The sequence below is a fragment of the Suricata suricatta genome, chromosome 3 (genome assembly GCF_006229205.1).
Source record: "Suricata suricatta isolate VVHF042 chromosome 3, meerkat_22Aug2017_6uvM2_HiC, whole genome shotgun sequence".
Classification (NCBI taxonomy): domain Eukaryota; kingdom Metazoa; phylum Chordata; class Mammalia; order Carnivora; family Herpestidae; genus Suricata; species Suricata suricatta.
Window position 1 is genome coordinate 47,002,629 of NC_043702.1, and position 25,093 is coordinate 47,027,721.

Sequence of the window (25,093 nt, forward strand, 5' to 3'; positions counted from 1 at the left end):
GGCCGCGTGCTGCTGCAGAACCGCGTGGTGCAGAGTGGTTACAGAGGTAGAACAGAAGGGCTGCTGCAGAGGCAGAGGCTGCAGAGGTGGGCTGGACGGGGGGAGGGCGGCTGGAGCAAAAGTAAACTTGACCTTGTTGGCCAGCATGGTGGGCGGGAGGATGTGCTGGTAGACCTCGCACGGCAGATTTCTAAATTTATCAGGGTTTTCTACGGGGATCAGTAGCGCTTGTTCTGGCAAAGCTAACGGAGCCAGGATCTGCTCCGTGGTTACGAAGGTGTGGCCGCTGACGTGTGCTTCTTTGAACGGTAGTGGCGGCTGTGTGTTAAGGATTCCCGAGTTGAAACGCAGCCACTCGGTCGAGGCCTCGTTCACCTTGACTTGTGGAAGGGCCTCTGCCAGTTCGTAATGGCAGAGGTACGATTTTGGTTGCGACTGTCTGAAGTTCCTCTCCGTACTAGGCACCTTGAAAGGAATTTCCTTTTCATGAGTATGTATATCCTCATTTCTTTCTTTCTGTTCCAGCAAGGCATTGTCAATTTCTTCCTTGGTTGCGGCCCTGGCGACGTCGCAGACCGAGGTGGCGCGTGGATGGGAGACGTCCCTCGATTCCCCGGAAGGTGTCTCCATCACTAATTGCGCAGACTCCCCGCTGGCCTCGGGAGCAAGGGGACTGCCCCGGGGCAGAGCGGCCTGGTTTTGTCCTCCGTCTGCTTGCTCTGAGTTCCTTTCAGCAGTCGCACCTTCTTGCGGTTTGACTTCCCCTTTTTTGTCTTCATTAACTAACTCCTCCTGGTGACATAAGGAAGAATTGCCCTTCCTGGGATGATCTGTGTTCTGTTCGCGTTCCAAAGCTTCAAATCCGATGTGGAATCTGCTTCTTTTTCTCCTCCGTTTCCTTTTGGGCCTACAGGGAGCGGAAGCACGTGGGGGCCTCAAGAATTCTTCTGGTAAATAATTCTGTCGATTTAAACTTTCATCTGAAGAATAAGAATATGAATGCTGTCTACGTTTTCGATGGAATCTTTCGGATTCATTAATGAGAGAATTATAACCTCTTTTAACAGCCTGGGTCTGACTTAGGCAGCTCACGTCGTTTTGGAGAACTAGGCATTTGTGATCCTGGCTACAGCTCGCGATTTTGGCTTTCCAACTACAATAAGTTCTGGAGTAAGTTAAATTATGTTTTCCAGACTGTATCATTGTTGGGTTGGATTGTTCATTGAAAACGACTGAGCTCTTTGTACCGTGGTTTTTAGAACTGTTAGCATCATTACTACCATTTTCGGTGTTCTGGGCTTTACATATTTCTTCATTTTCACTTAAGTATATGGATGATGGTTTGGGTCTTTTATCAGGTAATTGTCGTGAGTCCAATAATTGCCCTGCAGCTAAATACTGCTTTTCTGAAATTGTTTCCAGTAGATTTTTCCTAGTTATATCCGTGTAACTATTTTCCATTTCCATTTTGATGTGAATTTCTGACTCTTTGGTTTTCTCCCCATGATGGTGCTGACATAACTTTTTTCTTCTTTTCTTCCTTCTACTTTTATGGAACCAGTGTTCATGAGTATTTTTCAACCTTATTTTGTTATATTTCTCATCTAGAGTGCCCTGCTTCATTTGATATTTAGTAAAATTGTATTTTTTTGTATTTCTGATCCTACAGGAGACATTTTTATACCTCTGACCCATAGTCTCATTTTTTCCAGATTTATAGGTATTGAAGAGAGTACCATCAACCAAAAGAGGAATGACCTGGGTATTTTCATTTTTGCTGCCTCCAGAGTCATAATCAGTGAGTTCTGCCATAAATGTGTCCTTGCATTCTGAAACTGGTCTCTTGCAAATGTCTTCTCCCTTCTGCTGAGAAGAAAGATCATTATTTTTATCTAGATTGTTGTTTAATTTAGTGGACTTGAAGTCAAAACAGAGAGGATTACAGCTGTAGGAAATTGACGGTTGAGTCGTTGTATAAATCAGCATTTCTGATGGCCACTGAAGAATTGTGGTCCCGTCTTTGTTAAGTACAGGTACAAATGGCTCACATGGTCTTTTATATAAATCTGGTTTTTTATGGAAGGTTATATTTTCCTCTTCAGAATTTGAAGGGCCCAACATCTCAGGACCATAATTTTTATTGTCAGCTCCAACTATAGATGCATCATGGTCCTTAACATTTTCCTCTGTGATAGCTTGCAAAGATATGCATTCATTAGTTATATCGAGAACTGTGGATTTATTTCCTAACAATTTTGAACTGTTGTCACTCATAGGTATGTCTTCATTAATAATAACATCACCCAGTGGTATTTGATCTGCTAATGGGACTGAATTTTGGGAATTATCTGCATCAGAAGATAAAGGGAGTTGGAACTGGCAAAATGAAGGTAATAAAAATGTATCTTTTTCACTAGAAACTTCTTTCATCTCTTGAGTTTGAGCAGTTTCTTTGTCAGTGCACATTCCTTCTGGTGGATGAGCTTTTTCCTCAGAACTCAAAAGCACATCTGTTGGTGAAGATAGTTGAAGATGACAGGCACCGGGGACAAATCTACTTTTTCTGCTAAATCCTTTTTCCACGGAGGCATCATCATTGTATTCAGAGAAGGCTGCAGCTGAGGACTCCAGTTTTACGGCTGCTTTCTTTGGAAATGCAAAAGAAAAGCCGATTTTGTGTCTGTGAATTCCTTGGGCTTGATCCCCAAGTTGGTTATTTTTTGCTGTGTCATTATTTGCACTTTCTGGATCTGCAGCAACAGTGGTAACATCTTTAGTGTTCTCTTCGCTGTGAATCAAAGGATATTTGAAATCTTCCTGGTTATTAACTGGATCCACAACAACTCTTTGGGAAATTTCATTACAATTTTCTCTCACAGTAACAGTTGTTGACTTGAACATGGGGCCACTTCCAGGAGCACTACAAGCAGAAAAGTACATATTAGATAGGACACTTCTGAGGACAAATACTCAAACACTACATTTCTTTTTCAAATTTCTTTTTCTTCTTCAAATGTTAAAAACTGTATGAGAGAATGACTTTCATGTGTTACAGTTCTCTTCCATAATGCTACAGTTACATTTAGTTATTGGTTACCGTTTGGGATAACTTGGAGAAGCTGTCTTGAAGTTACTTTTATAACTATTAACAGCAGTGTCAAGGACATTCCTAGGTTGTCAACCAGTGCTTCCTGAACAAGATTCTTTATCCCCATGGTCTCTTCTGTGATATTTTAGAATACTGTAGAATTTCTAAAGTGATTTAAATTTATAGATACTTAACATCATTAATAGTATATGGAGAATATGAAGAAAGCTTAAAAATATTATAACTTCAAAAGGGCTGGGAATTCAGTTCAACAATTCAGTTCAACCAGTGTTCACTGTGAGTTACACCAGGCCAAGGAGAGTCCTCCAATGCACAATTAACTGAGATAGTACTAATTTTAGAGTATTTTTTCAGAATTTCCATATTTAATATTTAAAAAGAATTACCCTGAAGTTGTAAATAATATCATAATATAACAGTAAGTGTAAGACAAAAGACTGTTTACCCAAGATGCTATTTCTATTTATTTGGCATAGCGGGATACCATAAATAGTGAGTTTTTAAGAAAAATACGGTACTGTGTGGCATAACAACAAGGAGTTACCTAAATATCATCTTTACCCAAACAGAGTCATGCTGTGCAGAATTTTCCATTCTATTAAATTTAGTTTTTTGTTATGTGGCCCCAGATTTTTTTAGTTGAATATTTTCTTTATCTAATCTCTAACACAATGGATTGTTTCACCAATGTATCTAAACAACTTTAGAGGCCCTAAATTAATAGGAAAAGTGTGTGTGTGTGTGTGTGTGTGTGTGTGTGTGTGTGTAATGTGAAATAAATACTGTTACTGAGCAAAGTAATTTTGCTTCTTTTTGTACATATCTTATTATTAACTCTAGTTCTCTAAATATACCAGACTTTACATTTGCAAATGCTACTTGCAAGACATTTAATTGCATAGACCCTATGGTTTTCTATAACAATAGTTTGAAGTTATATAATTTTTCACTTATTACCACACAGAGCAAAAATATCTGTTGGTATGATTGAATAGCAGTTATGTCTGTCTTTAACAGTTCCCTAGAGGATTCAAAATACATTAAATTTTATTTTGAGTTTTTCAGATTTGATATTCCAATGAATGTTACGTTATACCAATATATTCCCCAACACTATATTCAGTATAAAATAGATTTGCTGTGAAATAGTTTTGTTTTAAACAAAAAAGAGGGGTCTATTTGTTTTGGGGTGGAGGGGGACAACACTCTAAAAAGCTGCCCTCTTTTTATAACAGTTCCCTGTCCTGCTTTGTAAATTCTGAATTGTAACATTATAATTACCTGTAGAAGCAGGTCAAAGTGTAAGAGCTTTGACCTTCCAATAGTTATTACTGTTTATTCACAATGAAACTAATTTTGACCTGCCTCTGCAGTTCACAGGGTCTTCCTAACCTTTATTTTATTTTTTTTAATAAAAGAACTTTCAAATAAAAGTTCTCCAAGTTTTCAATTAAACATAAGTTCCTCTTAAAACTCCTTTTATGATAAAGGTCATGAGATGGTGCTTTTTCTTTTCTTCAATCAAATATTTTGAATCTCCACCAAGAAACAGAATGGCTTTCAACTAAGTGTAAATAGCAGAGCAATGTGAAATTAATTTTCTTGAAAACTAAAATTATAGGAATGTTGCCTTTTTATTGAAATATACATTAAAAGGGTGTTTGCATAAAATTCAAATTCAAATTACTGTTTACAGTCCACAGAAAGCCATGAAAATGTGAATCTCTTATTCTGGATACAGAAATAAATAGATTTGAGCCCTTTAATTCTGTGCCTTTTTTTTTTTTTTTTTTTGCTCATCATGTTTTAAGAGAAGTTAAGCTTTTATTGCACACTCACCACACAGTTTCCTTTCTTAGCTCGGCCAGCTTGTGCAGGCGTTGAAGTGCCTTTTCCTGTTTTCTTTCATCTTTCCTGGATTTAGATGCTACATTTCGAGCAAATTCCCTTTGTTTCAGTTCTTTGAGCCTCTATTAAGAAATATGGAAATGATTAATAGTATTTGGTTCTATGGCAATGTTAAAGTTACTATTGTTATTGTTGGAATTTTCCAGTAATTATCTTTGACCTCATCTAAGGAAAAGACATTTGTGACAATTCAATTCCAGCAAAAATATTTTTTGTATCTTTGGCTTGTGAAAATACCAAAATTATTACATTATATTAAAGATATACCTAAGCCTTATATAAGGCGGAATTTAACACTTTCATCTCTGCTTACTGACTGTTTTCTGCTAAGGTTCTGTATCTGCTTCACATGAAGTATTGGAGTCTTGTAAAGTCCTCAGTTTCAAACAAATTTAACTTGATTGTATATTTCAGTTATATATAATAAATACCATTTGATGTGCTGTATATTAGAAGTATATCTGGTCCTTTCCATATTTTCTAAGAAGAATAAATGTTTTGTGTTAATCCATAAGGCAATAAATCTCTACTAATGTGATTTAAAACAATCCCTCCCTTCAAATATCAGGTCTGTTTCCCAAATAATTCAAAATTGGGGCAGAAAATTAATAGTGCTTTTTTTGAAATACTTTTTACATTAAGCATATTTTCATCTGTACTAATGAAGCTCATTTTTTGGATTGAAAAAGTTTGGCAGGAACTTTAATAGAATTAAAAGAACATGTCAACTTTAATAGAATTGATAAATAGCTATGTAGATGGCATGTTTTAAGAGACCCCAAAGTGGTCCCATGCCCCAAATATTTTAACTATAGTCTTCCACAGAGACAGCATATAGTTATGAAACATAAATAAGTACTGGGCGCCTGGGTGGCTCAGCTGGTTAAATGTCCAGCTCTTGATTTCAGCTCAGGTTATGATCTAGTGATTCGTGAGTTTGAGCCCCGTGACAGGCTCTGTGCTGACAGCACAGAACTTGCCTGGGATTCTCTGTCTCCCTCTCTCTCTGTCACTCCCTGTTCTCTCTCTCTCTCTTTCAATAAACACACTTAAATTTTTTTAAAGTATTATTTTTTTCTTATGAACGTTCTTGGTGTTATGCATTGTGATATGTCAGAGTCTTCCAGTAGGACTCTGAGAGAATAAAATATACACCAATCACATTTTTATTAAGTGATTGAATAAAGACTTAGTAAATGCCTTATACATGTACATTGACATATTCCAGGGAACGATGCTTGGTATATACAATACCTGCTCAATAAATATTTGTTAATGTGTATGTGAACCAGATCCTCCAAATTAAGAATTTTCCCACCTCAAAAAAGGGTAGTCATACTGATGAAATAAATTTAGATCCCCAGTGATCTTGAAATATACCTACTCAATTTCACTTACATAGTACCATAGTTTAAGCTTCAAATAGACTCTAATATTTTAACTGATGGGATTTATATGAGGTATGTAGATATACATGTATTTAAGATTATTTCAGAATAATTCTTTTGAAATAATGTAGAAAATATTTTGAGAATGCTTATTTGAGTCACATATCTGTGAAGGAGTCTGTTTAGGGTTAAATTTAGATAGAAGATAGACCATAAACATCTAAATTCTACAAGTATTTTACAGTAAGTAAGACTTTGATATAATTGTTTTGGTAGGACTATTAAAAGTAGCTACAATTTTATAATATTAAATTATTATTGTTCATAAAAAGTCTAGAATTAGAGTATAAGAGGGCAAGAACATTTTAGCTCTAAATTTAGGTATTCATATTCTTGGCCATCTCTATTTCCTAAAACTTTGAAATCATATCAAGACCTAAGCAACAGACAATTACTGATCGCTAACAATAGCCATTCTGTTCAAAGACTGGGGTTTTTAGAAAAGATTAAAGAAAATGTTTTTATCTTTCTCTGATTTCTGTCTGTATGTCTGTGACTATGTGGGTAAGTGTATGTGAATGTATGTGTATTTGCATTTTTCAGAAATCAGAAAAGAACACAGATAGGGAAAGATAAGAGCAATTATTGGTTGAGTTATTTTATTGTGCAATAAAAGGACAGAAGAGCGGTGCCCCCAGAAAATCCCAAGAAGGTTATCTTTGAAAAATGACATCTGATTTGGGTCTTCAAGGATATAAAAAAACATGAAGAAGAAGGGATAGATGTTGGAGGTAAAGGAATACTTCAGGAAATTTTTGTGTAAATGTAGTAATAGGAGAATGCATATTCTGAAAAAGAAATGCAGGTAGAGAGAAATATGGTTACAGCAGATTGTATGTGTGGAAATTATGAGAATTGATGAATTACAAGGTCTAACCAAACCAAACCCATCTATCATATTGTGATATGTGACTGGAGGAAACCCTGAAGGATTTTAAACAATGTGGTGCTCAGTGGGATTTTCATTTTACCAAGAATCATTTGGCATCAGTATGCATGCATTTTTGCCATGGAACAAGATTAATGAGAAAGAGATACATAAGTAGGATAGTACAATGGTCTAGGTAAGAAACACTAAGAGCCTTTCCTAAGGTAGTTGCAGTAGGGAGAAAAAAGTAGAATTGGTGACTTATTTGATGTGCAGAATTGAGTGGCCTAAAAGGATATGTATTACTTTTACTGAGAAATACTACCTGCCATTGTTAGAAAGAGGCATTCAATCAAGAGTGGGTTTAGGTGCTAGTAAGTGGATGCTAGCAGAGAATATGAAAGAAAATAAAAGTCAAGTTCTCTAAAATAAACATTAAAAAAATCAAATTGCCAAATAAAATTTTAAAAAAGTAAAATACCAACATAAGAACTAATGTTCAAATAATTTTTTAGTTCTTATTTATAAATAATGATATTTTAACGAATAGAGATAATTTTATTTCCTACCAGATCCCTTGGGAAACTAGAGACAAGAAGCAGGAATGTTATACTTGACCACTTTAATAAAATCTTTAGGATACAAATTAATTTCTATTAAATATATATATATACATATATAATAGTAAGTTAAGAGTACAGTGCCTCAAGCAAAAAGCAAACCTCTTCTAAAGCAAGTATATGAAATGCCAAGAATTTCAGTATTTACTGTTTCAAATTAGCCTTCATGACTTGAATTAACTTGTTTCCATTGACATAGTAGTTAAATATCAAGGAGTCCATCATTTATCAAATGCCAGTACTATTATAGTTTCTGTGAATAATTGAGTGATTGACATGGCTGGAATCAGACTTTGGATGTGCATTTAGAGAACTGTGTATGTTTAGAATGTAAATGTTGCTTTAGTCTTACAGAGATTGTCAGGAAGCACCAAGCTACATTCAAGGGTTCCTATTGATGTCAGTCTCCCTCAATGTACACACAGAGTATATTGTCACAGTGATGGACTTCCTGATATCAAGGTAAACAAGCTTGACCAATATTGATAGTCTGTTTAGCTACAGAGCTTACAGGCCTGGCCAAAGACTTTGGTTAGTTTTAGGCTGGAATTTGTCAGCCTTTATATCCTTTCTTGTATTTTTCTGCAGCAAAAATAAACTTCTACATCATATTTTATATCTAGTAGAATAATTTTGAAATGTAAATAATAGAAACCAAGTAAATTCTTCTGAGAATGCCAAATGGAAAGAAAACTTAAGTTCAAGTTCCACACAAAGAAATGTACAAGATAATAATACCTGGGAGACTTATGGAAATATCAATGCTATTTCAAGAGCTTTCTGAACAATTTATTGGCAGTCACTCAAAAGAAATTCTTAGTGCTAAATGTCAAGATAAGGATGACAGTCAGTAAGAATTAGAAAATTAGAAGAATGTTAAAAAGAATTTGTGGAAAGATATGGTCTAGCTACAGTATTACAAAACAAATTACAGTGTATAATGGCTTACTATTTAATATATGTTTTGGAAATATACAAATAAAGAATGGAAAAACATAAAGAATCAACATCCTTTGGTTATCCTGTCTCAGAGGGTCTACTCTACTTTTCCACTGCTTTACTTCTATTAGTCTATAAAGAACAAAAATGTCACAATGTCATGGGTCATTGATCCTCAGATATGATCTCAGGAAACTTGTAGAGTTGGATGATTGGGAAAGTTATGATGATCCTGGTCTCAACTTAGTGATGTTTTCAGAGACTGGTAAAAGCTTAAACAAAGGAAAAGGAGTGATAAAGAAAAAGAGAGAGGGAGAAAGATAACCATTTAGATAACTCATCAGTTTGTGCTTAGCATTTAAGTACATTATAAATGTTTTGTAATTGCAAACCAAATTTTCATTATTATTCTCATATTTTGTACACTTGTCTAATTATATCCAAAAGATAGATTCCCACACAAACAGAACTGCTGGAATAAAAGATATGGATTTGCACTTTTTGAGGTTTTCCAAATTGCTATTCTTAACTTTAAAGCATATTTGTATTCCTCCCAACAGTATATGAGAATATGTATCATATCTAATACTGGGTAGCATTATTCTTAATTTGTTTAATTAATAGGCAATACATGATACATTAATGTTTTGCCTGTAATTCTATTAACAAAGCTAGAATATTTTATATACATATTAACCACCCATTCTATCAATTTAGAATTGATATTGTTCCTTAAAATTTATTAAGCAATACTGTATATGTTAACTTTGTTTAGTTCTGACAATAAACATATATGCAAACAAGGCTAGTATTATGATCCATATGTAGAGAAGACAAAACTGAGGCTAAGCACATTTTAGAGACTCATCCAGAATCACATGGACTTGATAGAACCAGAACTGGAATCAGGATTTCTGTGGGGAATAAGTTTAGGAATTCCCTGAGCTTGCACCAATGGGTTAACAAGGTTTAGGACTAAAACATCTGAGATTAGGTAAACAGGGCGAAAGCACCCCAGAATAGTACAAAAGCAGAAAGATGCTTTCACAGATGAAAGCTTCCAGAATAGGTTAACAGGTAAACAGGGCTATAAACCCCTGCAGCAGGATGAAATTGCCTGGAGCTAATCAGCAAAAGAAAGGTGCCTTGTTGACTCTGAGGTGGCGGCGCTCTATCTATCTTATCCCCCAGGGAAGTTAAGATAAACAGATGTGGGTGCCTGGTGCCTGCTGTAAACAGCCATCCAATCAGCTCTAAGAGTTTGTTTTGTGTTGACCCAAACCCCTAGCACCACATATCTTCAAAACCCCCTTTTTCTCACACACATTAATTAATGTTCACTGTTTCATTGTCTCTTTCTGCACATCCATCACGTTTGTAAGCATTCTAATCATAATAAACATGGAGCAAGGACCTTACTCAGGGCTCTTGTCTTCTCCCAGATGTCAGCCTCTCATGTATTCAATTCTGCATCTGCTTTCTTGCTGGACAAGAGAGAACTCTAGACTCAAAGTCTGCGACAGATTTCCTGGAACATTTCCTGTGATTTATCTCCTATATTTACTTATCTATATCTATATGTTTAACTCTTTGGGTTAGGCCCAGATGCATTTATCCATTGATCTCTCAGCAATTATTAATTGAGTGTACACTATGTGTCAGCTGTTATTCTAAGCATGGTCAATACGTCTGGGACACAGAAGAATGAAAGCCTGTTTGTTTCTCAATGTTTTCATAATAGTTGAGAAATACAGACATTAGAACATAAAAATAACTTAGTTTTATGCTTTAGTAGAGCATGAAAAGCACAGTGGATGAATGTTAAGCCAAGAGTGCACGTAGCAAGGACAAGGATACCAATTTGAAATACAGTGATGAAGGCAGGTTTTCTATTAGGTTAATTTGCTGTTTCTGTTTAACAATGACCATAAACATAACAGCTTAAAACAACACACATTTATTATCTCAAAGTTCTGATAGGTCAGTAGGCCTATGCTTCACTCAACCAGTGTTGGCCAGGCCATATTCTCAGCTGCAAGCTTGTCTTGGGAGAAATCATCTCCCAAGCTCCTGAACCTGTTGGTAGAATCCATTTCCTTGTGGAGGTAGGCCTGAGAGCCCTGGCTTCTTACTCGCTGATAGCCAGGGCCACTCTCCACAGCTGGAGTGGCCAGCAGTCTCTTGCCTGTGACCCATACACAAGCCATCTTATAATATGGCAATTTCTTTCCCATTGACATTCTGCTAAGAGTGAGACTTATATCGCAGAATCTATATAAAGGAGCCTAATTAATGGAGTGACATTCCATCAATTTTTTTTCACATTTTATCAGTTAGGAACAAATCATAGTTTCCATCCATATGCAAAGGAAGACTCACTGGGGGTCAACTTAGGGTGTGTTCCCCCATGGAAGATGTGCCTCCTCATTGAGAAGGTTCTCACACAGACTGAATAGTCAGTCAAATACCAGTAAACTGCAGATTATTTTGTTTCAATCACTGCTCTTAGGTGCATATTAGTGCAGTTCCTTAGCTGCAAGTTTATAAAGGGCGGGATAAAGAGTTATTGAACCACAACACTAGGCAAGTGGCAGATGATAGAGGAAGAGAAAACTCAGGCCCAGTTTCCAGACAGTTGTGCACTATATACAGCCAAAAGTGGACAGAGCAGCACTACAGCCTTCCTCTGGGACATCCCTGAAGGGCAGTGGTGAAAGGAAATCCTCCCAAAAGACAGAATTTTGAGTGATGAATCTGGTGGTTCATTTCAGTTGGGAGGAGAAATGGCCAGATGAGATACACTGATACATTGAGCTGTGGCCCATGGGTTAGCTGGATGGTTAGAAACTTGGAAAGCACATAATTAGAAAGTTAGTGACAAGGAGGTCTGGGAAAGAGATATGTGGTCAGATCCTTCTAAATGGGCTAAGAAAGATGTTTGTGACCCACATGAATGTTCTACAGGAGGTCACCTCAGCAGAAAGGGATCTTTATAATTATGTAGATAGGATAACCTGTCTCTTTCCTCAGCCACCCCTGTCACTGCCCAATGAGCTCATGAACAAAATGGCCATGGTGGCAGGGATGGTTGTTACACATGGGCTTGGCAACATGGACTTCTGCTCCTCAAGGATGACTGAGTATAGCTATTTCTGACAGTTCCCAATCTGCCAGCAACAAATCAGTACTGAGCCAAAACAAATGAACAAAAAGCACAAATCAGAAACATACTCATAAATACAGAGTACTAACTGGTTTGTTACCAAAGGGGAGGTAGATGAGGCAATGGGCAAAGTAGGTAAAGTAGATTAAGAGGTACAAACTTCTAGTTATAAAATAAATAAGTCATGAGGATGTAAAGTGCCACATAGGGAATATTGTCAATAATATTGTAGTAACTTTGTATGGTGACAGATGGTAACTAGACTTATCATAATGATCATTTATAAGTCGAATCATGTTTATACCTGAAACCATATAAAACTGTATGCCAACTTTATTTCAATGAATGTTTTTTAAATACATAGAAAGTTGAAACAAAACAAGTAAAAAAGATGGAGTCCACCATCTGGCACCATTCCCAGGAATGATCAGCCAGTTCCCTGGTGGCAGGTTGATTAAATTGGGACAGCTTCCTTCATGAAAACGGCAGTATTTTGTTCTCCCTGGAATACATGCTTACTCTGGAGATGGACCTCTCATCCCTCCATGGAATGTTTCTGCCAAGACTATAGGCCATGGACTTACAAGATGCCTTCTTCACCATCATGGTATTCCATGCAGCATTGTTTTTAATCAAGGAACTCACTTCATAGCAAATAAAGTGTGACAATGGGGCTGTGTTCATGTAAATCTGATCTTATTGTATTCCATCCTGAAGTAGCTGGTTTTATAGAGTAGTGTAATGGCCTGTTGAATACTCAGTCACAGCTCTAGCTGTATGGCAATACCTTGCAGGGCTGGAGCAATGTAATCTAGGTGGCTATGTGTGCTCTGAATCAAGGTCCAAAATATGGTGCTGTTCCCCTCATAACCAAATTGAAAGGTTAAAAATCAAGTGGTAGAAATAGGGATGGCACCGCTCAATACTACCTCTAGTGACCCACTAGCAAATTTTTGCTTCCTGTACTCACAACCTTATGTTCTGCTGGTCTAGAAGTCTTAGTTCCAAATGGAAGCATAATTCCACCAGGAGATACATCAATGATTCCATTGAACTGAAGTTAAATATGCTACCTTGTCACTTTGAGTTTCTTATGCCACTGAATCAATAGGCAAAAATGGTAGTTAATGTGCTGGATGAGATGGTATATCCTGATTATCAAGTGGGAAATGGATGTCACTCCACAAGGAGGGTAAGGAAAATTATGTCTGGAATATAGGAAATCCCTTTTGATATTACTTAGAATTGCCATGTGCTGTGATTACAGTCAATGGAAATCTACAACAACCCCATTTACTCAGGATTCCTAGTAGCCCACACCCTTCAGAAATGAATGTTTGGATCACTTCCCTAGAGAAAGAATAATAACCAGCAGAGGTGACTGCTGAGGGCAAAGGGACATAGGGAATGTAAGAAGGCGGTTATAAGTACCAACAACATGCATGTACCTAGTTATAGAAATGAAGTCGATAATTGTCATGAGTACTTCCTCCACATGTTACTATGAATATGAATATATGTTATGAATATGAATATTTATGAATAGATATAACCCTTATTTTCTTGTCTCCTGTATACTCTAATTATATAACAAGATATATCAAAATTATACCATACTATTTAAATATTAATTTTACATTATAGTATTAAAATTCTAGGTCATCAAGAAGAAGAGTGAACATCACCGAGCCACTTTGCATCCTCTTCTGGGGAGTGGGGAGTTTTTAACGGCATGCAGGATAGTTGTATCATGTTAGGCAGCATATGACCTATTATTATCTTTATTTGAAGATTAACTATAGTTTAAGGTGATGTCTATGAGCAACAAGTTGACTAGGAGTGGACTTGTGATGGTTAACTATATGTGTCAATCTGGCTAAACCATAGTATTTGGTCAAATATTTGATTAATAATTAGGCAAAGTGAATTATTCGGTCAAATGTCTCTGATATCACTGTGAGAAAATTTTTTGGATAAGACTGTTTCAGATGAGTAACTAGATTTGCTCATTAAATCATAGTAAGGCAGATTACCCTCCATAACCTTTTCAATCAATTGAAGGCCTTGAGAGCTAAAACTGAAGTCCCTTTAGATGAAAGAATTATACCTCCAGGTAGCCTGTAACATGAGTTCTTTCCTGGTTTTCTGGGCTGGTAGTTTGCCCTGCCAATTTTGGGCTTGTCAGCTCCCATAATTATGTGGCTAGCTAGCTACCTAGCTAGCTAGCTAGCTTTCATCTAACTATCATCTATCTTCTTTCTATTCTATATATCTCTCCCTCTACATATTTTAATGTATACATGGTTGTTTCTCTGATTAATACAGTTCTTTACCAGAGGATGGGTAGTCTAGCTGTAATATTTACAGTAAACCTTGCAAATTGCCTTCACTTTATCTATTATCTATTTCTACTTCATTAACAGAATTTCAATTCAGAGGCTAAGAAAGGTATTCATTAAAATAGTACAAATCCCAACCTCCCTTGTAAATAAGAGGTGATGTTGCACAGTCCTCATGAACTGAATTGTAAGTAAATTTATCTGAGGAGGATCTCTGAAAAAAAAAATTTTTTTTAAAAAAGGAAAGTCTCAGGGTGCCTGGGTGGTTCAGTTGCTTAAGCATCTTACTTCAGCTCAGGTCATGATCTCACAGTTCATGGGCTCAAGCCCCATATCGGGCTCTGCGCTGACAGCTCAGAGCCTGGAGCCTGCTTCAGATCCTGTGTCTCCCTTTCTCTCTGCCCCTCCCCCACTGTGGCTCTGTCTCTCTCTCTCTTTAAAAAAATAATAAACATTTTAAAAAAAGGAAAGTCTCTTTAAAAGAAAAATCTCCTTTCTGTTTTTTTTTTTTTTTTAAACCATGATGCCTGCTTCCTACCCCTAGGTACTTGTAAATCTTAGCTGGGCAGTGGCCGTCTTTCAAGTGTGAGACTATCAGGTTGGCGGAGAAGGTCTATATGCTAAAGACAGCAGAGCAAGAACAATAAAGAGTCTTGTTTCCTAATAGCATCACTGAATTACTGTATAATCCTGAGACAGATTCCCTATGTAGTTTTGGAGAACAAAAAGAAAAAAGCCTGCTTATTTGAGTTTTCTCTGACTTGCAGCTGAATATAATTTTAACTTACATACCCACTTAGTAGATGTGTGACTGAATAATTCACTTCATATTCTTAGAGCTTTATCTCTACAGATGAAGATGCTAAAGATATCTCAAATTCTTTGCAATTTTTACATTCTAGATCATTGTTTTCAGTGCATTCATTTAAGTTGGATTTAGGTGGTAGTAAGTAATTACATATTCAGAACAATAATGATTCCCTTGTTAGGTGATTTTTTTATAAGTACATTCATTACTGCTTTGAATTGCTCTAATACTTCTGTTTCTAGTTTCATATTTCTTTGTAAGTTAATATATCACCCACTATTACTGTTTCCACAAGCTTAAAGTTTCTTTTGAATTCCCAAGAGTTGTTTGTACCAAGAACTATTTTCAAAGGCTTCTAAAAAATCTAAGTATGATTTCTATCTTACAGAGAAGTGATATCCTCAAAGAATTACAACTCAATCACCGTCTCTATTTCCTGAATCAATTTAGCTCTCTTGGAAGACACTATGCAGTGGGGACTATTAGAATATTAGCAAATATATTTCTTCAGAGAAAGTTAAGATATTCAAGTGAATGGTATCACACTTCATTGTGTAATTTCCTTCTAGTCATTATTTAATCAATGACATTATGCTGAGTGAACCTGTGGAAGACTCTTTTTAAAATTTCTTTTCCCATTACTATCATGAATGTGTATCATTTGGACATTTCTCATGGCAGCTTTAAAAGCATCTAATCTTTTAATGGCATATCAGATCTGAACAATATCTTTCCCCAAGGCCTCTCATTCTTTAGATTCCATTAACTCAAGTTTCTCTTTGTGGACAAAAAACTCATTCTAGTTCTAATATAAAAGTCTTTGCAATCTGTATGTGTTATGTCTAAAACTGATTTTCCAACCATTCAGTTCATTTTCTTAAGTGCTGGATCAGAAGTGTCTCGTGCATTGTAAGTACTCATGAATGCTTGTCAAATTGAATTGGCCCAGGATGGCAATGATTAATTTACTCATACAATAGGAGGCTTTGGAAATTTACTAACAGAAATCTCAATAAGATCTTTGGTAGTACAAGGAAATCCATGGAAACTCCAGTATGAGAAATATTGAAACTTATCTTTAAAAATACGCAAACAACTTGAGGGACCCGAAATTGAAAAATTGTTAAAAATTATGGTTTGATTTTAAAAGGGAATGTCATGCAGCTATCATTAATAAGAACTGTAAAACAATAGGAATATTGATGTATTTTGCTATTTTTTACAAACAGCATGCTAATAACTTATAATATAATCAAATATATCTGCATCTAGAGTAAAACTGCCAGAAAATAGGCAACATGCTAATGATGTTTCACTTTATAACATAAAATCAAAAGAATTGTACTTTTATTTTCCACTATATGGTATTTTTCCATTATTTCTTATTAGTATGTTTTACTTTTACTTTGGGAAGAGACTTTTTAAATTAAATTTGAAATATTAAAATTACATATATTTTAAAACTGAAACAAAAATTACCATGATGTGGATCCTTTCATCAGATGCTTATATTTATGGTCTAACAAATAACGACATTGGTCTAAATATTTATAAGCTCTCTCAACATGCACAGGTAAATCAATTTAACCCAATAAAAAAAAATAACATCAAACTGGTGATTTTTTACATAGGTGATTTTTAACATTAAATATTTGTGGATTAATATTTTTATCATCTCTTTGGTATAAGTAGAAGTAGAAAATAATATATAGGGACAATAGTCAAAGCTGTGGGAGATATAGTATTATACTACATATATGTATCCTTTTACTCTTTTTTTTTTGCACTCAAAACTATTTATAGTGTAATGACAAGTGACTAATTACTTAGCATATAATGAAGAAATTATACATGAAGGGCTAGCAAACATTTTCTATACTATGGAGAAATTTACTTGGATGTAACTTTATAGCTGTGTTTCTTAGACATGTAATAAAGGTAGATATCAATTGTGTTATTAGGCAGTTTTGCTTATGATTAAAAATAATTTCTGTTTGGCAAATTGTGTTTGGGCTGAGAAGAATGTGAAGGATTTATTAACACTCGGTAAGAAGCCATCAGCTGGTGACCTTCCTGAGTGCAGACTAGGTTTGTTTCTTGCCAGGACCCTGGAAGTTATATCTGTGGAACTTTTCGCAAGACAGGAAAAGTCTTAATTTGTGAAATGGGGCTTCTAAGCCACAGTGGCTCCATATCTACCCATTTGATCCTCCTACTCAGCAACTAAATCGTAACTTGGAATGCTGAAGGACACAGCCACAGAACTGCTGGTGGGAATGTAAAGATCCCAGCTGGGGAGAAAAAACCTGGTATGAGATGATGGCCCATATTTTTAAAGAGAACATGTGTAGTATCTCCAGGAAGCTGGACTTTTAGTATTTAGTTGAGCATATTACTATCCAAATAAAGTGGAATTAGAGATATATTAAGAAATTGCACAAACTCTACATTCAATTTCTGTGGTGATATCTTGTTAATATTAATTTCCCCCCCTTAACCTATGTTACTAATATCAAGTCTCTAGGAAGGCAGTATTTACAATGGAAAAATTATGAGTTCAGGAATATTTCAAGAGGTTGAATTAGATCTCACCATTTCTTGTCTGTGTGATCCATAGTGATTTTGTCTTCATTTGTAAAAGGGAGATGAAAACACCTAAGTAAAGTACATACACTTCCTACCACTCAATAAATATCTGTTTCTTTCTCTTCCTGGTTCTAACTCTGAAATTAAAAGTAAAATTCTACATATTGTGTGTAGATCTCATTTGAGACTGAGTTCACTGGACCAAAGACTACTTTTTCTTATAAACTTGGGCAAAAAATTTCTCAAAAATAGTAATTAACCAAGTGACATTTTATTTAAAGAAAAAATATTAGAAGTATTTTGAATTAAGTCAGTTTAAATGTACAGATTAATATTCTTTTATGAATAAATATGACATTTTGTAACACAGAAATATTAAGTACATTTCTGGAGATAGGCAACATTTTAGAATGAACTTAGTTTTTTTTAGATTTATTTATTTATGTTGAGAGAGAGAGAGAGAGAGAGAGAGAGAGAGAGAGAGAGAGAGAAAGGAAAGAGAATGAGCAGGGGAGGAGCAGAGAGAGAGACTTCCAAGCACTGACAGTGTTGAGCCCGATGCAATGCAGGGCTTAAACTCACAAACCAGGAAATCATAACCTGAGCCAAAACTGAGTTGGATGCTTAACCGACTGAGCCACCCAGGTGCCTCTAGATGAACTTAGATCTTCTCAATATCATATTTTATTTGTCTGAATTTTCAATTTGATTATATATTTGTTTTGCAGCAATTGTTGCTATATGTATGTTTAAGAAATTAAACATAAATTTATAAAGAATGCATGTAATAAATATTTTATTTGCCCATTTTATATAAATTATTAAAAATAAATGCTTTCAGTAAGTAATTATAAAGGAATTAATTTGTTTTATTAATATATCAGGTTATTTTGCTACATTTTCTTAATGAAACCAATGGGATTGAGTTAATACTACTTCACTATCACTTTCTGTTGACAATAGACTTGTTCCTGATACAATAGTACAATTGTCCTCACAAGAGTTCTAAAATGGCATAATAAAAAAATAGGTTTATAACTTAATCACTTCAAAAGTTTGAGCAACTTCTGAAGGAACTACTGTATTAAAATTTCAAGTTATAGAGTTTTAAGTATGGAAAAAAAGTGTATGGATGGTATTTTAATTCCAAACACTAAGATTAGTCACAAGCTTGGTCAAAGTAACAGAACAAAGGCAAGTTATGTTTTTTTGCTTTTATTTTTATGACTACAGTGCTAATATGACCTCTTTTGCTGGATATCTTTAAAGATAATTCACTGAACTTAAACAACTGATGGCAACTTGCATTCTGTGTGAACCCTATTTTGTATCATGGAGAAATTAGAAAGAGTTGTTTACTAGAAATATGTATTATAGTTGATAAAAAAAGTATATTCCATAAATTAAATCTTCTATACTAAGTTTCTACTAAATTTCATCTTTTTTTAAGTTTAATATGTGGGGGTACCTGAGTGGCTCAATTGCTTGAGTGCCCAACTCTTAAATTATTTTTAATGTTTTTATTTATTATCCATACAGAGAGAAACAGAGCATGAGTGGGGAGGGGCAGAGAGAGAGGGAGACACAGAATCTGAAACAAGTTCCAGGCTCTGAGCTGTCAGCACAGACCCGATGCAGGGGCTCGAACCCACAAACCATGAGATCATGACCTGGGCCGAAGTCAGGCACTTAATTGACTGAGCCACCCAGGTGGCCCAAGTGCCCAACTCTTGATTTGGGCTCAGGTCATCATCTCACGCTCTCAGATAGAGCCCTGCACTGGACTTGTGCTGGGATTGGAGCCTGCCTAAGATTCTCTCTCTCCCTCTCCCTCTGCCCCTCCCCTGCTCCGGCTCTCTCTCTCAAAAAAACAAAAACAAAAACAAAAGTTTGATATGTGGAACTGTTTAAAGGTAGTGGTTTTAATGAGTTGTCTTTTTAAAGTCTGCTAATCTTAGTATCTATTTGTATAGCTGTCCTACAGCTCTACCGTGGATATCTAACTGTGGTGGACATAATAATGGTCCCCCTAAGATTTTACCAGAATAATAACCAATACCTGAAAATAGGTTACCTTGAATAGGAAAGAGACTTTGCAGATGTGTTTAAAGTAAGGACCTTGAAAGAAGGGATATTTTCCTTGATTATCCAGGTGCCCAGATAAAATCACAAGCATTAGTATAAATGAAGGAGGGAGCAAAAGAGTAGTCAGAGACAGAGATGTGATAATAGAAGCAGAAGTGAAAGGGAGAGAAATTTGAATATGCTACACTTCTCCTGGCTTTGAAGATGGAGGAAGGGGTTTACAACCGAAGGAATAAAAAGGAGGAGAAAAGCAAGAAATGGTTTCTCCCCTCATTCCTCCTGAAGGATCCCAAACCTGCTGACACCTTGCTTTTAGGACTTCTGGCATCCAGAATGTAAGACAAATTTGTGTTGTCTTAAACCACTATATTTGTAGTAATTTGTTGCAGCAATGATGGGAAACTGATAAAATACGTGAATAAAATTATATTTTAGCACAAACTTACCATACGAGAACAGTAGAGTGTGTTTTGGGGTAAAGATTGAGTTCAAGCTACAAGATTGATCAGGAGTCTAGAATTTATCAACAGTTATTTGTATGACTTTATAAATCATATTATAAAGAAGACTTTGCCCTTATCTATTAAATGTAAACATCCCACCTTTTAGAATTTTTTAAATCAAAAATGAAACAACAGATGTTTCTCAAACTATAAAATGTTGTGTAATTATGATATAACTTTTGCCATTTTTATTGCTTAGATAATACTTTTCATAATTTGAATGTGCTAGCTTAAATTTCTGTCAGCATTCCTTTATTTTAGAGTCAGCAATGTGATTATTTTATTTTATACTCAGTACAGTCTATCATCTATTTATGTAACTTGTTATAGCGTTTATCTCTGTAATGCCACAATTTAATTCAACAATATGATTTGTTTATTTCCTAATAACAAATAATAAGACACTATTAAGGTGCTACAGAAGCAAAGAGATGGATAAAGGAATGCCTCCTAATTTCAGCAATAAAAATTTGGCAGAATAAAGTATATTACATGTGGGATACAGAGTCATTTTGTTTTTCAGAAGAGGAAGGTATCATAATTCTCAAAAAGGATTTTTAAAGAATTGTAAATGAGCTTTGGGTAATTGTCAAAAACAAAACAAAACAACAACAAAAACCCAGAAAGCAAAGTGAGAAAAACAGTCATCACAGGTAGTTTTCAAGTCAGAAACAATGATGGCAGAGTGTACAGTGTTTAGCATAATGGATATAGAATGGTGAGAGAATGTAGAAGTTTTACATTTCTGCCTAAAAACTCATCACAAACTAAAAGGCTTAAAATGACACACATGTATTAGCCATAGGTCTTTCAGTCAAAAGTCAGGCACAGAGAGGCTGTGTTTTCTGCTCAGGGTATAGAGCTGAATCAGAGTGAGTTTTCATCTGGAAACTCTATGGGAAAATCCACTTCTGAGTTAATTCTTATTGTGGGCAGAATTCAGTTCTTTGTGGTTGTAGGACTGAGACAACTGTCTCCTTGTTAGCTGTCAGCCAGAGACCTCTCCTGGCTACTTGAAGCTGCTGCATTCCTTATCATAGTGCCTGCCATCTTCCAAGCCATCAACTGAGAATTTTTCATGTGTCAAATCGCTCTCATTTTTCAAATGTCTGAATTCTTCCTAGACAAGCCAGAGAAAACTTTTTTTAAAGGGCTTATGGGATTAGGTCAAGCCCAATGAGATAATCTTAAAGTAAACTAATTTGGGATTTTAATTGCATCTGCAAATTCACTGCACAGTAGAACATAGATTAATGCATAATTGAATAATTGGGAGAATAAGAGTGTACATAAGGGGCCAGGCATCTTGGGGGTCATATAGAATCCTACATATCACAGGAATAAAGCAAAGATGATATTAAAAAGGAAATGCATTACTCATAGGATAGAGAGACTTGAATATTATGTTAAAATGCTTGATTCTGTTCTATAATTACACAACATTGGAGCAAAAATCTCCCTATAAATTTTTTTGAAGCTTTTAGAAAACTAGCAATTTCAAGTGAGTTGAAAATTGTGTGACTCAGCAAATATTTTCTTTCCCTTTCTTTCTGGTGATTGAGTAAGATAAAATATATTAAGAAAAATAAAAATAAGTTCTTCAAACCAAGAAAATGAGACAGAAGTAGACCTAACTAAATTTTGAAGAAATCTGGATTACAACTAGTCACTGAGATGTCATGGATGGGAAATACAGATAAGGAACACGGCACCCCAGAACACTGAGGTTAAGTGTAGTAACTCCAGAAGAGAAAACCAGGGAATCCTCAAGCGGGACTGATAAATATAAACATGATGAGGGGGCCTGGATGTCATTATCAGACTAATTTTATTTATTTTTTTAAGGAAATCAAATTTATTTAAATGACACACTCCAGTGCACATTTCAGGCTCGACTCTGTGGTCCCACAGATGACCTCTGTAGCTATTTTCGTTCCCATTCCAGAATGCAGTCGGTGTTTAGAAGCTGCCTTCAGGCATAATGAAACTGTAGTCTCCCCAGTGAAGGGCAATAGTCCATTTCCTTCTGTCCTTCATGAGCCTGATTCCTTGGGAGATACTAGGACCATTAGTCTTCAGAACATTCATGTTCAAAAATGGGTCTGTTTCTTCATGACCCTTCGTGTCAAATTATTTCTGGTAAGAATCCCCCAGGGTAATGTGTAGCTTCCTCTGTGTGACAACAGAAACACATAATGTCAGGCCATCCCCCTACTGGGAGCCTGATACTTTGGTTAGAATGGTGTCCTCCAGATTTCTCTCCATAAAGCACATTTCCTCCTTTGTAATTAATGAAGGCCAGAGAGGGAAGGAAAGTGTCAGCCTGTTTTTGGTTTAAGGGACAGAAAACCAAGTCACATTGGTTTAAACATGTAACAGGAGTGCATTGTCTCCAGTAAGTAGTAAGTCCAGAGTGTGCTTGCTTTAGGTTTGATGGGGTCAATCTCATTTCATCTCTCACTCTGTTTTCCTCGTTTGGCTTTTCCTACGATGAGAAGAGTGGTTGCAGCTTCAGGCTCACAAGCCTTTAGCCATGCCCCCTTCACAAATGGTTCTAGCCAAAGGCCTTAGGCTGAGCCTCACTGGCCTGCCTGGAGTCTCCTCCCACCTCATTCATTGACTGGCCAGGCCTGCATCATCTCCCACGCTGGGATCTAGAGTTAGCATCAGTAGCCCATTTTTCTGTCTTCTTCATGCCTCATCCTGAAGAAGGCAGGAGTATCAGTAAAGACAGTTGTCTATGTGGCTTAACATCTTGACACGAAGAGTCCCAGGGAGGGCCCCTGCTCCTGAGACATCCTTGTCATGAGCAGTGCTGGCACAGACACCTGGTGACCTGGAGCTCAGGGCACCAGGGCCGGTGGGGTGTATGTGTGCGAGGTGGAAGCAAGGGGAGTGCGAAGGCTCCATAAGAGGAGATGTGGAATGCAGGCAGGGCTTGGGGCTGGGAGGTTCTCAGCCTGACTCCCCAGGTGGCCCTGTGGCCTCTGCATGTGCTATATTTCCTCATCTGTAAAAGGAGAAGAGGCATGTGTTGTGCTTTTCTTCAGATCCTCTGCTGTAAGTGCCCAAAGATATCATGGACACTCTGTATAAACATAAATAATGTGAAGGTGCTTCCGGCCTGTGAGACCCTCATTCCATACAGACAACATGGGCACAGTCTTGTCATCAGTGTGTATCAAATATTTCCAATGGTCTAAGAGGCAACTTTTCTGCAAAGCAGTATATGCAAAGCATTACCCAAGGAAGGCAGCAGGGTGGTTGGACACACAACCTCTGGTGTCTTGGAGCTCTGTGACCTTAGGCAAGTCATATCATCTCCCTGGGCCTCGGTTTCCTGTGACATCTCCAGCACTACCAGCCTCCAAAGCAGACATCAGAGCTGGCTTTGGGTCAGCCTCACCACCCACCCAGGGGAGGAGGGTCCTCCCCCCGCTCAGAAAAGACCAGGAGCAACATGTATCCTGTCTTCAGCCACACTCGCGTCTACCCCCCAACTCAAGGCCCTGAATGCAGGGTAAACATGTACGCATCCTTCAGCGACACTCAAGTCTACCCCACACGAAAGGCCTTGAGTGCGGGGTAAACATGTACACATCCTTCAGCAACACTCGCGTTTACCACTGCCAGTGAGCCAGGGGGCTGGCAGGCTGTCCTTGGCCTTCCTTGCAGAGGGCTGGGGGTCCTGGGCTCACCTGCCCTCGGGTGCTCATGGCAGCTTTCCTTTGCTCGGCAGGAGCCCGGAGCATCTACCCTGCCACGGAAGCCCAAGTGCAGGGGTTCCAGAAGACACTAGTGTCATCCTGTGTCCCTCCATCAGTGTGACAGAAGTCTGCCACGGAAGACTCCGAGTCTGTAGCAGGGACTCCCCCTGAGTTCCACAATGCCTGATGGCTCTGAGGCTGGCAGGGGCTCCCGCTGCTTTCGGGGTGCAGGGCAGCCCCCATCCTCCGTTCCCTTCCTCCAGGCAGACACCAGTGGCAGCCAGTGGCCTGGCCTCCTCCACGTGGAGTTCTGGTCTCTTCATGCAGAGTCAAGGAAACGGACGGAACCCCAAACTACCCTGATTTGCACTACGCCCCTCACTCTCCTCGAAGCCAAACTTTAAAGGCATTTGTAGTTTCCCAAACACATCCACGTGGTGCTCCAAGATTCATGACAGACTTGGTGTGATGTTTTCACTTGTGTTAAATTGCAGCAGTATCTCTGTGTGAGCTGAAGCTTATAACGAAATTTTTCAAAATATCTGGACTTACAGAGCATGAGCCAGAAAAGGGAGTTTCCTCAAGACGCAGCCGCTGAGGCCCTTGCTCTTCCTTCATTAGTTCTTCCAAACAGGAGAGGTAGATTTTGGAAATGGCTGCCACAGAGGGCGGTCCAGTGTACTTCCTGAGGTCAGCCCTGTCCACGAAGGCCACATTGATGATCCTCTCCATGATGCTGGAAGTGGTCAGAGTCACCACGTTGCTGTGCATGACATTTGACTTCCACATCATGTACCAGGCTATCCCATTCAGCTGCAGGCAGGACTCAGTGACTCGCTGTGGTGATGTCTTCAGTCTCCTCCAGGATCTCACTGCTGGGGCTGCCCTCGTTCAGCTGGAAGATGTGAAGCGCAATTGTGCAGACACCCAAGTCAATGGGCTGTGGGTCTTCAACCTTCATCTCTGTGTCAACAATAGACATAGACCGCACGTTTCTACTCAGAAAAGGA

The 25,093-nt window shown here is 37.3% G+C and overlaps 1 protein-coding gene across 1 annotated transcript in view; it reads right to left on the bottom strand.

Annotated features, from left to right (window-relative positions):
- Window positions 1–25,093, bottom strand: part of ZNF804A (zinc finger protein 804A) — a 71,391-nt gene that overhangs the window by 1,366 nt on the left and 44,932 nt on the right. The window contains 2 exon segments of the mRNA XM_029933290.1: window positions 2–2,920; window positions 4,949–5,079. Of these exon segments, the coding sequence (XP_029789150.1) occupies window positions 2–2,920; window positions 4,949–5,079 (3,050 nt within the window).